The sequence below is a fragment of the Mus pahari genome, chromosome 11 (assembly GCF_900095145.1).
Source record: "Mus pahari chromosome 11, PAHARI_EIJ_v1.1, whole genome shotgun sequence".
NCBI lineage: Eukaryota > Metazoa > Chordata > Mammalia > Rodentia > Muridae > Mus > Mus pahari.
The window spans coordinates 55,721,182-55,739,409 of NC_034600.1; the positions used below are offsets into that span (position 1 = coordinate 55,721,182).

At 41.0% G+C, this 18,228-nt stretch overlaps 2 protein-coding genes across 3 annotated transcripts in view; one reads left to right on the forward strand and one right to left on the reverse strand.

The window, feature by feature from the left end:
- The window catches only part of Nadk2 (NAD kinase 2, mitochondrial), a 43,189-nt gene extending 30,237 nt beyond the window's left edge, over positions 1 to 12,952 (forward strand). The window contains exons 8-13 of one of the 2 annotated variants that reach the window (XM_021208460.2): positions 2,077 to 2,142; positions 3,328 to 3,423; positions 5,961 to 6,016; positions 6,142 to 6,195; positions 9,382 to 9,505; positions 10,846 to 12,952. In XM_021208460.2, the coding sequence (XP_021064119.1) occupies positions 2,077 to 2,142; positions 3,328 to 3,423; positions 5,961 to 6,016; positions 6,142 to 6,195; positions 9,382 to 9,505; positions 10,846 to 10,984 (535 nt within the window). In that variant the 3' untranslated portion in view covers positions 10,985 to 12,952. The remainder of the gene's footprint in view (positions 1 to 2,076; positions 2,143 to 3,327; positions 3,424 to 5,960; positions 6,017 to 6,141; positions 6,196 to 9,381; positions 9,506 to 10,845) is intronic. The other variant, XM_021208461.2, reaches the window with a different exon arrangement.
- A 2,190-nt stretch (positions 12,953 to 15,142) lies between these two features.
- Positions 15,143 to 18,228, reverse strand: part of Skp2 (S-phase kinase associated protein 2) — a 30,457-nt gene continuing 27,371 nt past the window's right edge. Inside the window, exon 10 of the mRNA XM_021208325.2 lies at positions 15,143 to 16,632. Within this exon, the coding sequence (XP_021063984.1) occupies positions 16,419 to 16,632 (214 nt within the window). The 3' untranslated portion in view covers positions 15,143 to 16,418. The remainder of the gene's footprint in view (positions 16,633 to 18,228) is intronic.

The following is an 18,228-nucleotide window of genomic DNA, read 5'->3' on the forward strand; positions in this document are numbered from 1 at the left end:
AAAAAAAAAAAAAAAAAAAAAAAAAAGACGCATGTGCACAAGGAGGACACCCTGCTTGTTGTTGTTTTAAAGCTGATTTGCTTCTTTGTTCATTTATCCATAGGATCCAATTATGAATCACATACTCCATTTTGCTGTCGTGGCCGGATGCTTATACAATTAATAACTCCTTAGTCTCATTCACTTTTGTCATTTGTGGCACTAATTCTTTTGACTAGTCTGAGCCGGTTGATTGTAGGACATCCCTTATTTTATGTCTGCATACGCTTCAGATAAGATGTTTTTGATCCTTTGTTTGTAGTTGTTTAACGTAACCATAAGGCAAGTGTTCAAGGTTAATGCCTTGATTAAGGGCTGGAGATAATCTCGGTGTCAGAGTGCTTGCCTTGCATGACTGAATCTCTAGGTTTAATTCACAGTAGTGCATGCATGTGCACAAGTAGATATAACTATTGCTAGCAAAATTAATTTAATGTAAAAACAGAGTATATTCTCTATTACTGATAAATGTGTTTTTGGAAATACCAACATTTTTTACCAATCTTTAAAACAAAATGGTTGCTCCCTGTAAAATAACCACCATTAAATAAAGACAGTCACACTGTAGCACATTGCATGTAGTTTTTCCATTTTATACATTGTATAAATTAGGTGTAGACTGGAGCTGAGTTCATCTCCTACCACATTGCTACCAGAACCACACAACTCTGTGGGAGCCATGCCACTGAGTCCCTAGTTGTAACTTATGGACCATTGCTAGTTCTCCTAATTGCAGGTCATATCCTTTCATAAGGAATTTATGATGAGAGAGATTCGCTTACTAAAAGTGACTTCTACATTCCAGCAAGTACTAAGTAAATGGTTTTATTATAAATCCAGTTTACATTAAAATGGTGATGACTAAGGAGGCAGAATAATTTGAACAATCCTTTTGAATTATTGAGGTTATTTTATTATATATAATATTTATCCAATAATAATACAGTGTGCTGAGGGAGCTGTGATCGGGATGTAAGGTGAGGAAATAAACTAATGGAAAGGAAAGAATCTGTTGTGAGCCTGGTGCATCACATGTGTAAGTCACTAGGGATACAGTGATATGTATGAAGAAGGTAATATTAACATTTTGGAGGTTAGTATAAACATTTAAAATTTTAGAATATTGTTTCAAGAAATAAAGTATTTACAGAGAATTTACGAAACACTTAAGTGATAACATGTATTTATTTTAACATAGTAAGAAATGTGATCTGTCCATTCAGAAAGTTTTGTCTCATGCTGCATGTCATATTTCACACACTATAGAGATGATGATAGATTTTTGATTATAGGAGAGAGGAAAGGATGAGAAAGGCACCAGACAGCAGCTGTTAAATTAAAAAGTTCTGTGAGTCCGAGTTTCCTGTGGGAAGCCATTGTGGCTTACTTGACTGTGTTAGCAGAGGTGTGGCTAGCTGCAGAGAGCTGCTGCCTGTATGGTTGCATTCTTGGTGTCTACTGTACAAGAGGAGGGAAAATGACCCCAGATGACAGACTCTGGGTCAGTGGAGTCTCCCAGGGCGATGTCTGCTGCTGCTGCTTTCGCTCTTACGGCTCTCCGTAGATCTTCAGTACGATAAACAAGCAGTGATTCCCTTTGGAGGCGGTTGAACACAGTGTGACTGTCATGAAGGCTTTAGGGCTTATTTTTACAGACTCTGACTAGACCCTTAGGCAGAAAGAACATGGACACAATAAGTTGTCTGCCGTCTGTCAAGCTTTGTGTATTGTATTCTGTTACTTAGTGCTCACAGCCGCCCCTGGAGGAAGGAGGCTGCATTTATCAGTGAGAGCGGTGAGTTCCAGAAGGGTCAGATAATTTGCGTAGATCTCATAATTATTTAGAAACAAAACTATTCCTTGAGCCTGTTATTCCTGCTCCCTGAGCTGTGGTGAGGCTGAACTGTGCTCCGGAAACTTGCGCGCTTTGCTTGGAAGATGTGGAGGGCAGCAGTGTTTTTTCCTGCCTCAGTCTTAATGTTCTCAGATGGAAGAACATTTTAAAAGCCCATGTGTTTTCTGTCTGTTCTAACCTAGAATGCCTTATTGTTGGGCTGTAGCAGTGGACAATTTAAGAAGAAATATACCCAATCTAAAGGGACTGTGAGTTTTTTATTTTTGCTGCCTTAAAAATAATTTCCCTTGAACAAAAATCATGTGAATTAACTAATCCCAATTGACCTGCATGTAAAATGACACTAAATTTGCTCATCGTTTGGGCTCCACGCCTCTCCCCTGGCTGCCTTCCCCTCCCACTTACTTCTGATCCTCTCCGCTCTCATTCCTCCTCTCTGCTTCCTTCTAGCGCAGTAGCAGACATGGCAGGGGATGCGGCTGCCTTGTCTGTGCATAACAGCCTTCTAATGTGCTTTTCCGAGGAAGAAATAACTGACCTGTGAAATAGAGAAAGGTGAATTGTAGGCTTGTTGTCCTTTAGAAAGAACAGAAATGAAAGAAAAGAAGTTCCGTCACGTAAAACTTATTAGGAACTTGGAGAAGGTGAAGGAGTTAGACTGAATTAGTCTAGTGTTAGTGTGTGCAGGTATGTGTAGTAACCTCTTTTGAAAACCTGTATCTTATTAAGATTTTAACTTCTTAATTTGCTGAAGAAACAGTCCAGCGTTTGTCAGTGACACCATTATTTTAAGGTAGTTTACGTAGTAGGGTTTTACATATTTCAGAAGTTCTTTCTGTCATCCACTCTCTCTGTGTATAAAAAGTAGCATTATGTTCATTTGATTTCATATTTATGGAATATTTGAAAACATTTCAATTGTTCAAGAAATGAGACTTCTGATTTAACTTTTAATTTTGTCTGCTGGTATAGAGTTGGTTGAAAATTATCTTTATGGTTTTATCTGTTAGCCCACTACCATTTAAAATGGTATATTAGCATATGGCTTAAATAAGAATTTTGCACAAAGAATTAGGTATAGAGGGAACAGGTCCCGAGAAAGGTCACCCACCTAAGGATGCAATTGACTGTTTGAATTCAGGAAGGAGGCGCCGCGTTAGGTCCCAGGGGATCAGCACTGACAGAGAACTGTATGAGGCCTGTCTGAAACACTAACCTTTTGATAGGAAGGGAGGTATGTAGATCAGGAGGCCATGGAGAAAAGCTAACGGGTTTCCTTCTACGTTTTTTCATGCAATCAGGACTGGAATTAGCATGGCGATGTCTATGCCTGCCAAGTCGATATGTCTTGGTCAAGCTGATTTCTTTAAATTCATGAACTGTGAAGGCCTCACACAGCTCAGTGAACACAGTTTTCTGCTTGCAATCCCTAGGGCTTCCTACTATGAAATTTCAGTGGATGACGGCCCATGGGAGAAGCAAAAGAGCTCAGGGCTCAATCTGTGCACTGGGACAGGATCAAAGGCCTGGTGAGTAGCATGGGCTGCTCCCTGTCAATGTGTGCAAACCTGTTTGAGCAACAGAATGCACGTTCTGTCCTGTGTGGGTGTGTCTGCGTCCCCTAGTGTGCAGGACTGCACCTTGTGGGTCTGCAGTTTAAAGCTCACCTTCCTGTCTGCAGGGCTCTCCCTGTCTTCCATGCATTGCTTGCCTCCGCCACGAACTACCCAGACTCCTCCTCTAGAGGAAAAACCTTACTCTCTCCACCTTGCAGTCCTTTGTCCTCCCCTCCCCTGCACACATTACTGCAGATCCTTCCCAAATCGGTGCCAGCTTCCCCAGCCTCTGCTGCTGCCACTTGGGTCTGGGCATCATGTTTTTTCAGTAGCTGTTCTTTGTGCCTGGCCTCCCTTTCTCCTGAATTGTCTGCTTTAACATTGGCTGGTGCTGTGTACAGACTGCTTGCTCTGACACGCACACTCTGGCAAGTGTTGCCATTGCCGACGGTCATCCTCTTTCTCTGGGCCCTCACCCTCACGCTGCCCACCAGCGCTCTGCAGACACCGCAGCCTGCTTGTCATTCTCTGCACACACCTTGCTCTCCTTTAGCCTTTGCTTTTGTTCAATTCATCTTCTTGCTCTGGATTTCTGAATACTCCACTTTCCATTCGGTGTGAGAGCGCCCAGCCTTCAAGTGTGGTTCTCTGTAGGCAGTCGTCCTTAACCTTCTTTCATAAGCACAATTGGTGGCGCCCTTCATCCTTCAGCACCTTCTCGCTGGCAGAGCTGGCAGAGCATGGTTACTAGGCTAACATGCCGATGCCTTGGGCATTTTCAGGGGTTTGAAAGGGTGCCTAGTGTTTTTGTTTTCCTCTTCTTCAAGTTTTGTGTGTAGCAGGGTGTATAGTGCCTACTACTTATTTATTCAGATCTTTCTTAAATAAATGGATGCTCTCAAAAACAGCACATACAGTGTTAGTCTAGTTCTTAGCTGTATGTTGTGGCAAATCTAAAATCCCAGCACCTGAGAGGCTGAGGTAAGAGGATGATAGTTTGAAGCCCTTGGGGGGCTACATAGTAAGACTCTGCCTCAAAATAAAATAAAATAAAATAAAGTAAAATCATCTCCTGTCAGATGTCACTCTTAGGTTGGGTTTGTGTGTTTGCTGCTTGTCCTGGGCACCGTCTCACTTTGCTCACAAGCCAGGCTGACAGGATGGAGGATGGCTCCGTGGGTGAAACACTTGTTACCAGGCTCACCACAACCAGAGTTGTCCCCAGGGCTCACACGCTGGAAGTAGAGAACTCCCAAAAGTTACTCCCTGACTTTGTGTGGCAATATGTGTGCACTTCCCATCCCCCACCACACCCCCCAAATTATAAAAATTATATCATTTGATAAGTGGCAAAATTAGTTTTTAACCGTCTCCTAAGTGTGACAATGACCAGCCTTCACTGATCAATGGCAAGCGCGTCTGTGGAAGTCCAAAGTGAGAATGAGAAATGGTTCCCGGGAATCTGGCCTTTTTCTTCCATAGCATTCTCTGTAAGAAAGGGCATATTACTGTAATTTGAGTATAGGGTGGGAGTTAGGTGAGCTTAATAAACCACTTAGTAGTTTCACCATATGACAAGAAGGATTAGGGTTCTGTTTTTCATCTTGTCTTACGATTCTGGATGGGGAAAACAGTTTATCTGACCTTGGGTTTTGTTTTGAATGTGAATCGTGTGGGGATGTTAAGACTCGGTAAGCTATAAAAACCCCAGGTAAGAGAAAGCCCCCAGTTTCCGTGGTCTAACAGCTCATCAAAGTCCTGTGTGGGCATTCCTAGTGGGCAGGTAGGTATACTAATCCTTTAGAGACGACACAGAGGACGGCTCCTGCCAGCCTGTGGCTCTGCTGCTTTCCCACGGTGACTAAGGTCACTGTGCTGAGCTGCAGGAGGGGCACTGGGGACTGTCCCCATGAGGGCTGGTGAGCCAGGCTTGAGGGCGTTGTTCACTTGGATTCCCTGAGGTAGTGCTTAGTGGTGTGGATACACAGTGAGGGGTGCTGAACCGAAATCTAACATGTATACAGGCTGAAAAGTGTTTGAAGGAAGCTCATCTTTGTACATCCAGACATTTCCCACTGGAGGACGACTAGGAATTGCAGTTAGCAAGTGATTGCCCCTTCTCATGGGTCCGGTTAATGTCATACATGTTTGTACCCCGTAGACTGGCATCAGATAGCTCCTTAACACAGCTTCCAGTCTGCATTCTATGTGGAAACAGATGTGGAGACACTTGAGTTCTTACCCAGTTTACCCAGTCGGGTTCTGTGTGGGACTGAGAACAGGTTACTTCCAAGCCTTTGCGGTGCTTAACTGTTTTCTGTTTGCAGCTTCTGTATTTCTATCAAGAGTAAGGAGACTCACCCCATAGCAGTATCGTTTTTTGTTTGTCGCCACTAATCTGTAGTTGTCTCAATTTTAAGAATCCTTTATATGTTAAGTACATCATACACTTCCCACTTCTAGTGTGCTTTTAGGACAAAAACTAGAATTATGTGCTTGCTTTTCTCTAGGTCATTCAATATTAACAGGGTTGCAGCGCAGGCTGTTGAAGACGTTTTAAATATTGGTAAGTACTGAAACAGCAGTTGTGTACTGCGGAGTTATTGTGCACTGCGTAATGCGCATGCTGTGTATTTGTGTTGTGTGATTTACAATATGAACTGAAGCTTTTCCCATCTTCCTTCTCAACAGCAAGAAGACAAGGAAATCTGACTCTTCCACTGGACAGAGACTTGGTAGAAAAAGGTTGGTACCACCTGGTGTTAGTTACAGATAACTTACTTCTGTCAGCTTTGAGAAAGAACAGTATTATGAACATCTGCTTAATTAGATGCTACAACACTGTCCTGTTAATTGTGGCTTTAAAAAGGTAACTTTAAAGTAGGGCTTCCAAGAAAAAGCTTTTAAATTACATTTTTATTTTATTTTTTTGTGAACACACACACACACACACACACACACACACACACACACCCATGATGCTTGTGGATCAGAGCACAGCTTACAGGGGTTGGTTCTTTTGTCTTTTGGAGGCAGGAGGATGGCTGCCTCCTGTGGATTTGAGTTGAAGTCACTAAGTTTGATGGCAAATAGCTCCCTGCGAGCCATCTGGCCTGTCTGAATGCTGGAGTTTTATACTGTTCACTTGTGTTCACCATGAGATACAGCCTATGCCATGTTACTGCAACTCCAAGTACTTCCTGGGTGATAGGATGAGTATGGATGCATTTTAAATAGGAAATGAATATTTAATTCATGCTGTCCCCATAGGTTTTTCCTTAGTCATGGTCCTGATTTTCATGGTATTAACACTATCGAATTGATTCTGCTTATTTTCAGTTTGAGACTTAAACGATTTTAGTAATGGCTCATCAGTTAGCATTAGCACTGAATTGGTATCAAGGAAAGGAAATTGGTACCTGCAATTTCCTGTTATATAACTTATATTAAACATCATGAGAAGTAAAGATAGATGTGATGGGGGCTTCCGAGTGTCCTCATTACCCTCAGGGCATACACGAATCAGATAATCACCTCGTTTGTGCCTTAAGTACAAATATGTACTAATGTTATGGCAAGAGCAAACCCAACACAGTAAACATAATACAGTGGAGATTTGTATGATTTCTACTGAAGTTGCACCCAGAATACAGAGGTGGACTTTCATTTGATAATGTAGGCTTTACTGAGTGGATTCTTGTGCAGAGTGAGCTGTCTACAGAAGCGAGCAGGTGGGTGGCAGTCGCTGTCACAGACGTTCCCAGAACCTCTCTTTGGAAGTTTCTTTCATAGCTAGCACATTTTCTATTTTACTTTTATTGTAGGTTAGATTTTTTTTTTTTTAAAAAAGGAGACGAATATGGATTTTTAATCTTAAACAAGGATTTTAAAGAACAAAACTATTAGTAGAAGCTGTGTACCTTAATTGTTGAGCTTTTCCCAGACTAGTGTTGCTATGAAGTATTTCCTGGGGCCCTGAGCAGGTCAGGCAGCAGGCTATAGCTCCCCGACAGTCACAAGAAGGCGCAGAGCATACAGGCCTCCTGGTGTGTGTGGCTGTGCTGCTCAGGAGACCGTGAGTACTAAGTACATTTCAACTTAAAATGGGTTTAGTTAGATAATGTCCTTACTGCAATTTCAGGAACATACACATAAAGTTCTACCAGTAGTTCCACAATAAGGTACATTATTAGACAGTCAGTCTTACTGTTTTCTTTTAATGTGGTACTCAGGTAAACTTTCACTTTTAACTTTGTTGGATAGTTTTTCTTTTCTATCTTCTTTCTTTGTCTTTGAAGAGACAACAATACTTGGTATACAGGCTGGCCTCAAATTACTCTTGGGCTTAAGTCATCCTCCTGCCTTCAAGTCGCTGAGAGCGTACACGTGTGCCCATGCCTGGCTTGTCTCGTTGTCTCTAACTAATGCATGCTCTGCTTGCCGAGCTTCAGGTGCCTGTTAGATAGAAAATGGATCCTAAAAGTTTCTGCCAACTCCTTGGACACAGCCTTCTCACTGGAGAAAGCGTCTGCCATTGATGGTTTGAGGCTGCATTTCTTACTGTTAGCTCTGATGTAATACTTGAGGAAACCTGCTATAGGCCAGAATTGACATCATAGGGTAAACCGAGGCAGGCAGCAAAGGGGTATGTGGGCGATGTACGGGGTCAGCACTACTGATGGAACAAAACTTAATTTTCTGGGGCTTGGCAGCAATGCCCAGGGAGAAACTCTGAACTCTTATTTTAACTCTTTAAGTGTACATACATATAGACAGACAGACATGTATGCATACATACATACATTTGGTGGATAGAGCAGAGCCCCAAAGCCCCACTTTATTTCTTCTTTCAGCCTTTTTATACTTTCTTACACAAAAGTTCTTGGATAAAATGTTACACAAAAGGGAAGTTATAGAAGGATGCAAAGCAGTGTTTCATTGTGGAAGCTCATTACAAGTTCAAAGCAAGTTTCCCATGGCCTTGCTTTATCATAGTGCACACCTGTGGCCTCATCCCTGGACCTGACCTTGAATGTTTTTCCTTGATCACAAATCTGTCTCAAGCCTGTTTCTCTTCTTAGTAGTTTTTGAAAGCTCACTGTATTCCTTATTATGCAGCCTTTGCTTACTGTTCTATGAAGAAGGGCACATTCTATTCTTTTTTTTTTTTTAATTTTTTATGAGATATTTTCTTCATTTACATTTCAAATGCTATCCCAAAAGTCCCCTAAACCCCCCCCCCCCCCCGCCCTGCTCCCCTACCCACTCCCACTTCTTGGCCCTGGCATTCCCCTGTGCTGGGGCATATAAAGTTTGCAAGACCAAGGGGACTTTCTTCCCAATGATGGCCGACTAGGCCATCTTCTGCTACATACACATTCTGTTCTTGCTTCTAACTTTATTACTAAATCATTCTGGCAAAACTAAAACTATCTGCTTAAACTTTCTTCCTATAATTACCTGAATTCTATAAAGTCATTAATTGGTTTAAATAGCATTAATTCATGTCAGTTCATCTTCATGTTGACCTGCAGGAAGTTTACTCAGTAGGTGGGCTGATGCCCAGCACTCTAAGGGTATGTAATAATGTAATAATGTAATAATAATGTAGTAATGGTAGGAAAGGCACCTCAGCAGCGAGACGCAACCTGGGATGACGTCTCCCGGGCTGTGCCTCTCCAGAGTACCCACTGCAGCCATTAATCCCTACTTTGTGGTATTTATTTCTCTTGTTTTCCCAGTTGGACCTGTTTCTTCTGTGTGGTGGGTGATGAATGCTTTTCTGTGGGTTAATGATTGAACTTAATGGTCATTTATTTCTGAGTTCCCAAGAGATCGGCTCACCACATGCTTTCAATCGGAAACAGCGCACTCTCAGATGCTTCTCAGATGGGACCATTCTTTATTAAATCTGCTGTTCTTCCCTTATAGTAACAAACGAATATAACGAGTCATTGCTCTACAGTCCAGAAGAACCAAAAATACTTTTCAGTATTCGAGAGCCAATAGCAAACAGAGTTTTCTCCAGCAGCCGTCAGCGTTGTTTCTCCTCAAAGTAAGCAGCCTCAGTCACTCCTTTCATTCCCGTAATACATTGAAAAGAGCAAGGGGAACACAGAAACAAGCAAAACCACCCCTTTCTCATTGAGACCTTGAGACAAAGGTTATTTTTTCTCCCCCTAGGAATAAACATTGTAGTCTTTGCTTTAGTCATTTGAGAGTTAATTTAAATTTGCATATATTTATATTTATTTATGTTTTTATATTTAACTGTCTTATGTTGGAATGTTAACTAATATACATAGGAGAAGGCCTCATGACAGGCGATTGGAAAAGATACTGTAAACCATGACAACATGACAACGAAAGGCTGATAAGTAAAGATACTTGCAAGATATCTGGTCGATCTCAAGGTATTTGAGAATGGTATCTGAAATCACTGCCCCAGAAGCATAGACACAGTGCCACAAGTGGAATTATATAGAATTTGATATCAGTCAAAGTGCTGTGCGCCACAAATTGTATTAAGTTGCTTGAGGGTATATGTATAGTGAATGTACAGTGTACATGAAAAGTGCATTTTGTTTAGATTTAGGTTTCGTCCCCAGAAATCTCATTTTGTTTATATATGTGTGTATATCTAAACACACATACACACACACACACACACACACACACACACACATATATATATATACACACACATACATGTACATATATATTTCATTCCTAGATACCTCATTTTTTATACACACACCCCACACACATATACATATATACATATATACACACACATGTATATATAATCTTATCTAAAAGATTTCAATTACTAGGCATTTTGGTTAAGGGCTACTCAGCCTGTATTTCGCAAAGGCATATTTAATAAACATCTAAAAAATGCTTAACCTTATTCATTTGTGGAATGAAGACATCCCCAAACTGTATGACTGAAACAAAGTTCAAAATTGGTCAGTTACCTACAGCGATGGATAGTGGGTCTACTTGAGGAGGGGTGGGAATAGCAGCTGAGAGAAGGTATACTGGTGTTGTGTGCATTCCACAGTACGTTAGAGACTTATTCTTCTCTGCTTACATTACATAACCTTAAGAAAAATGATACCACAGACTACACTGTGCTCAGTACTTAAAATCCTTGTAATGGAAATAACTCGGAAGTTCATGAAAGTAACCCAGCAGTTCCTCCAGAAATGCTGAAGTGACTGGTTCTACCTTGAATTTTGGATTTGAGATGTAGATCATGTGCCCATATTGTTTACAGTCACTGACTGTCCAATCAGAGGGCAGCTAATTCTCAAGCTCAAGGCTAGTGATGGCAACAAAAACATAGGGTTAAGAACTTGATACTGATTTAATGAGTCATCTTCTTCTACTTAGAGTTTGTGTTCGTTCTCGATGTTGGGATGCCTGCATGGTTGTGGATGGAGGAACATCTTTTGAGTTTAACGACGGAGCAATTGCTTCAATGATGATCAATAAAGAAGATGAGCTTCGAACTGTGATCCTAGAACAGTGAAGGGTTTCCTCAGACGACGGATGTGATTAGTGGAGACATTTTTTTTCTGCAGATACAGATGACCAGCCATGGACCGACCTTGTTATGGTTCTTAAGGACAGACTACCACTAGAGTCAAGGTGACAAAATGGGACACGTGTGCTCTCCTGCTGATTCTGACAGACAAGAGCTGTTCACCGTGAGACGGACTAAATGGACTAGAATTATGTCGAAGCTTCTGTATTATTTACAGTTGGTAACCAAGAGCGTTGATACTCTTTATTTAGAGAGGCAGGTTAAATAAAGCATTAAGTATTTAGGATTTGAAATTTAACTGTACAAGTGTTGTTTTCTTCCTAACTTTGTGGAATTGGCCATGTGTATCAGTTGATTAGTACATTATTTTTATAGTACTTAAAAGTAAAGATTTTTAAAAAAATTTTGATGATGGAGAATTTTGATAAATCCTGATGTTGACTTAACTGAAGTTGGTAAATGTGTTTTATATAGCTAAGAATTTTCTAATTCTAGGAAACCATGATGGAATCACTATTGATTGAAAATGTTTTAAGATTATTTGTAGACAAATTCTGACTTGCTTTGGGTGTCATCAGTGCTAGATGAAACACATCTATGGGACATGTCATTGACACTTTGTAAAGTATTAATTTCCATAGTAATTGTTGTTCAGACAAGTAACTGAGTCCGATAGCCCCTTTCTTGATTTTGGTTTTGAATTTCTATTATGAAATCAAGGATTAGAAGGATAATCAATGATTGTGTTCTGTTCAGTAAAATGTTCAAAAACCCCTTCCTGTAGTATTGGGAATGGACTCTTTAGTAAAGACCTAAGACATAATTTTGGAATTGCCTTAAGTTAGTATTGTGATTTCCATTTATTATATTCTAAAATTTAAACAATAGCTTTGCGGGATAAACAGCTTCCCCATCTTCCAGTATGAAAACCACTCTTAGTTTTGGAGAAAACTATTTTAATTCTTGATTTCATTTTGACGAGAAGCTGCCATTGCTGGATAATGGATGGTATTTTCATGCTGGGTTTTCCAGGCTTGTGTATTTTCACTTGTTGGTGAACTTCCTTTTTTATTGACAAAATGCTTATTGAAGATTTATTCTGTGCCATCTAACATGTTATAAGTATATATCTGTATCATGTTACAGATAATATATGATATAATGAATTGTCGCATAGACATTGAAATAGACTGTTTATGGAACTTGAGCCTTGTGAGCTCAGAAGTAAAAAACTAAAGCTAGGGTGTGTGGTCAGATCAAATGCTCTTAGCTTTGCCGAACTCAACACGCTGCTCTTTAAGAAAAAGGAATGTCACTGTGTGAGGTAATCTGGGTTTGTGTGCTTATTCAGGACACTTTCCTTGACTATAGAAGGAAATAAGTGTTTTCATCTGAGCCAACTCTAATTTCTAGTTTAACTTTTTTTTTTTGTAAAAAAAGATATATTTAAGATATCCCTTTATATGAAAGTTAAATTCTATAATATAGAGAATTTCCCTAACAGGCTTTAAAATACCTTGTTAGAAAAAAAAATGCCACTCTCGTCGTCTTTAATGTACCTAGATCTGGTTGACCATGATTTACCACTTACATGCACCATTAACTGGTAATGAGCTGTGTGGAATTGTTCATAAGCTACCCTTGGAAAGGTATTAAAATTACTATGCTCTGCCTACAGTCTAACTTCTGCTCTGTGGCAGGCAAGGATTTATTTGTAATAGACTAATGGCAAAGGATGTTGGAATATCAAAAATGTCTTTAAATGGGTTAATCTTTAATTACCACTTTATGCAAATAAAATTAAACCTTTGTCCATTTTTACTTTGTTTTCTTATTTCCTAAATTCTTCTGAAATCACTACATAAAAACCCAAGTTTTCCCTTGAATACAATGTTTCAAGTCTTTATCCCCACAGGCATATAATTCTGTATAGCGTAGACTTGGTTCATTGCCATTATGTGGCAGAATGATGATGTGAATCTGCCTATTCAGAGGGCTGAATGATTAATTCAAAAATATATTTTTCATATAACTTAGTTCAGTATTTTTGATGTTCCATTATGTTTTAATATTCTTGAATCGATAGCTTTTGTGTAACAAAACAATTTTATTTTTATGTAAGTAAAATAAGAAATAATTATATTCACTTGAGCTAAAGTGTCAAAATTTAAGGGTATGGGGCTAGGGAGATGGCTTAAGCCTTTAAGACTCTTACTACACAAACAGAAAGACCTCAGTGAGTTCAAATCCCCAGTAGCCACCTAAAAAGCTGAGTGGTCACAGTTTGCCTGCATTAAGGAAGTGCAGCACCGGAGCTGGAGCGGGTAGGGGCGTGTGGCAGAGCTGCTGGAGCTCATAGGCTGCTAGTCTAGGTGCAGGTTCAGTGACAGATAGTCTCAAGAGCCAAGAAAGATGCAACAAGACACTTGATGGCCCCCGAGGACCCCCACATGTGTGCATACACACTCTTCATACACAAACAGAATGATTAGAAGTATTTGGAGGACACTTAAAAAAAATCACTGAGAGGCACTTGCCACTGCGTTTATCTATATCCCTATACTTACGAGCATTAAAAACATCCCAGGGATAATAAGTAATGCAGTGAAGTAAGATGAGTCAATACACTGCCAGACTGTAATCCTAACCATCTGGAGGGTAAGGGTAAACCTGAGAGCTAAAGCCTGCTTGGGCTCTTCGGGAAGACCCTATCTCAAAAGAGGCAGTCTCCAAAAGGATTTTTCAGTTATGTCCTCAAATGCAGTGGTTTTACTTTATGAGGGGTTAGAGTGCATAAGTCAACAAGGAGGCTATTTGTACTTTAAGGAAGGGGGACTTTAAGGCATTTGAAGTCGTATTTATTAGATAAGGAGCTAAAGAGGACCCCCATTTTCTGGCCTCTGCAGGTAGACAGGCACAGACACACACACACTGAATGCAGCAGGTGGACCTTTAAGGGGGACTGATCAACACTCGGTATGGTGGTACAAGCCTGTGATGCCAGCACACTGGGAATGGTGGTACAAGCCTGTGATGCCAGCAAGACTGACAGGCAGAGACTGAGGGTCCCAAGTTCAAAGCCAGCTGGGGCTACACAGCAATCTTAAAGCCACTGTGGTCTTATTTCAGAAACAAAACCGGAAGCACGTAAGGAAACACCTGGGAGATGGGGCTTCAATGCCATTCTGACATTCAGTGCTTACAGTTAATGCCAAAACACTATCTTTTATATATACTGAGGTATTTATGAAATTACAAGTCTGAGTTTTGTCTTAAACTTAACATTTGTATGAGAGAATGGATCAAACCAGAGTCTGGCCTGGACTGTTGAAATGGATGAGGAGGCTCAATGGATGTACTTTACATTTTCCATCATTAAAAACGAAATCAGGACGATAATGGTACTGTTAAAAAGCAATCAGTAAACCTGGGAAATGAAAGGTTCAAATGGACTGAACTACTGGAAGCTCAGGCATGAGCTATTCACACTGTCGAAAGCATGGGAAACAACACAGGCGGATACAGTGGAATACAAGCATTTCCTAAGTGTCATTGTTCTTGAGAGCACATGAAGGCCAACAGGTGCACTGTTCAGGTGCTTTGCGACCTCACTTTGATTAAGCACAACAGGACAGGTGGCTGAAATCTTTATCTGACCTAAATGGCAACCCAAATGGATGCTTTCTAAATGGAAAGACTGCAGAAGAGGACATAAAAAGCAGCTCGAGTACTTGTTCTTATAAAAATGTACTTTATTTTAAAATCAGTCTATAAAAGTAGAAATCACATACAAAAATACAGATCACTGCGACATGTATTACCGCGACATGCTGGCAAAAGAGCTCACAGCTGGACTTGCGTAAGGAAGAACAGGCACTGTATGTCTGAGGGTATCTGGAGGCCAGAGTCCGCCATCAGCCCATCACTAATGTGTAAACAATAGTTTCAAGTAGTAGTTAGCACTCTTAACTACTAGGGGATTGAAACATGACCATTCTTGTGTGACACTTAAAATGNTCTTTAGGTCTGAGCAGATGAAGGTACTTCATGTTGTTAACTAAAAGTTTTTGATGAAGAAGTTANTAGAAATGGATTGTAGCACTGAAATACTCNACAGAGGTAACTGCCTTAATTCCTTTTTTCCTTTTCATTTTCTAAGAAACACAATTTGATCCTTTTGCTTCTGTGTATCAAGTGCTAAAAAACCATCTGTTGTCAAAAGATTTAATGCCCGGTGATTCTTAAAACACTTAAGTGCACGCTGCGACACCTGCTCTGAAGCTGTACATGCGCACGCTTCCTGTGTCTGAAGCTGCACATGCGCATGCTTCCTGTGTCTGAAGCTGCACATGCGCACGCTTCCTGTGTAGATGGCCAATGGATAGAAATCAGTTCAACCTAACAGTTTTAGGTCCAGTAACCTAATGGGCAGTTTCAAGCGATTACTGTATAAGACCACTTAAAAGAATTTCAAGTTCTTGATTTCAGAGTAATATTAAAAAAAAAAAAAAAATAACTGCAGTACTAAAGGAACGATCAGCACACCCGATCGGCTCAGAATTCTATCCGACTTTTCGGAAGGCTGACTAGAATAATACCACATCCCTAAAACAAAGCAAGTAACTTAAAAAAGCTAAACAACCCACATATATTGTAACATACATTGATTATAAAGTTTAAAAAGCGCACAAGTAGATTTCCTCACCTAATTTAAGATTCTGGAAACATAGCAGAATTCCTAAAAAACATTAAAGGATACTTCATATTAACCTGCTTTTAAGAGACCAGCCTTGGAGGTTTTAAATCCTGCACCAATCCTGTCCTGCTTCCGGCTGTGTCTCCGTGTTCTTGTTTTCTCGTTTAGAGTTCTAGGTACATCATGCAGGACTGTGCTTCTGGTAAACTAACCTCATACCTGCCCACAGAAGACCACCTCCAACACTAGCAACCAGCCTCTGCTGCTTTCTGTCCAGCTCACCGTACATATAGCTTATTCTTCAAAGTCAAGTCTTATAAAATACTGAATAATTAAATAGATAAAGAGTTATGACAGACACCATGAAGATTGTTAGCCACGGGTAATTTTTAAAACTTGATTCTAAATAGACTTAATCAGAAGGGCACTTGGAAGAGTTGGCTCAAATGTTGCTTTTAAAAAAGCATGTTGAAATCATAGGCTCTCCTAAAATTTCCGAAGACCTAACACTTAGGCCCTTAGGGCACAGCATTGACAGAGTCGTCTCCATAGTTTTGAAAAAAGTAACACTTCGTGGCTGTCCCTCGCAAATGGTTCCCTAACATACATATAAAGTGAAGGCTAAGGTAAAACCAATAGGAAGAGTTAACCAAGGTCTCCAGCACGCAGATTTGCTGCCTGTGTTCCTCCTTCCAGAGGAAACACTGCTCTGCCGTAAGCACTTCATAAACAACTGGGCTTTTGCAGAGTCAGTCGGCACTTGATACCCCAAATCTCCAGGTTCTTCTTGCTGTCCATAGTTGGCCTTGCAACGGAGGTGAAATAGGCGCAGTTAATCTGCAGGCGGGGGAGAGCTTCTCTCAGTAGCTGAAGGGTACCGTCTGGCACGATTCCAAAAACTTGTAGTGTTTTTAGTGTGGGAATTTCTCCAAGTTCACTGGAAAGAAAGAACAAATTCCAGGAGGTACAGCAATTGTCAGACTATTACAGCCCAATGTCTATCACTTGTATCGGTCTACAAAATGCATCCTATAGACATTATCTGTAAGAAGTGATTTATGGAAATGATCCAGGGAAACAAAAGGAGGGACATAAAGCAGCCTGACCCGCCCGCGTGGGTCCAAAACCAAGCCTGTGTGTTTCATTCAGTGTGGCTCCTGTGGAACTATGTAGTTAGTTTGTTTGATCGATTTATTTATTTATAATTGAGCTGGATTTGCCTCCTCTCTTAGTCCACATAGCTCTCGGAAGGGCTGCTGTGATACAAGCCAGAAATGGTAAACGTTTCACTGTGATGTAACACATGGAGGTTAGTTATCTGGCCATGATCTTTCTTTGAACTGTGCTCTCTCTCAACAGAGGCCATCAACAGCACTGATGGCAGCTTAGCAATGGCTCACCGAGGCCCTGCTTCACCAAAAACCAACAGTGACTTTCTTAAGGTGTACTCTACATGGGATTTCACAGGATACACATAAAAAAATGGGATACCAATTTACCACAGACAATGACTTTTTCTCTACATATCCCCCCCCTTACTGATAGGACCTTTTTCGTATACATTTCATGTTACCCGATATACAGCTGTGTTATCGGTGAGATCCGAGGGTCACACAAAAGTGACCCTGATTATCTAAAGAAAACACTGGGTTTTGGTGCTGGTTCTTTTTAAACAGGTCTGTATGCCCAGCTTCATCTCTCTGGTCTGTGTTTGCTCTAGGTTGGGACATAGTGCAAAGTCTCAGGACAGGGAACGTTTGTTTTGGAAACTCAGCAACCCCCATCCCTACCCCCCCAACCCCCCAGGGGAAGGTGAGCACAGCAGTGACCTTTATGTTGTTACAGTCAATATGTATTCAAATAAAGCAGGTTTGTATTGTCACTTGGCTGCCAACGGCTCAGCCTTCCAGCATATTCCATAGAGTGTCCATGCTATTCAGCTGTCTCAGAACCACTGATGGCCCCTGAATGGTTGAAAGCAGATGGTTTGTTAGATCTGAGGCCCATCTGTGCCGAGGCTCCGTGGGTCATCCCAGGACCCCTCTAGTGTATGAATGGTAGAGGTAAGCACCATTCTGTCTATTGCATGTGGTGGGGTACAAGATGCAGAGTAAGCTGGTAAATAGAAACACGATGTAAGAACCAAGTGTTTGCTTATAAGGGGCATTGAGGTCAGGAGGTCACAAGAGAGCAAAACAGAAGAGGAACACATGGCATCTTTGAACTTGTGGAATGTAGAAACAAACAACTGCTGTGCAATGTAGTCAAGGTTACGCCCATCACCACCGGAGAGGAGAGCAGTCCCTAGCACAACTCCTATGTGACATCTGAGAGCGGGGACACTTGGGAGAAATTCAGGTTCTGGGCTATCCAGGCAGCCAAGCTCTGCATCATCTGCGGTGGATAGTATTTAAAAGAAGAAACTTGGTGGGAGTAAGGAAAAGACGATTGTTGGCAGACGGCAGAGGGAGCTTCGGGCAGCAGCTCTGGGAGGTGCCTCCTGGCCCTCAGAGCAGGAGACAGGACGAGACCC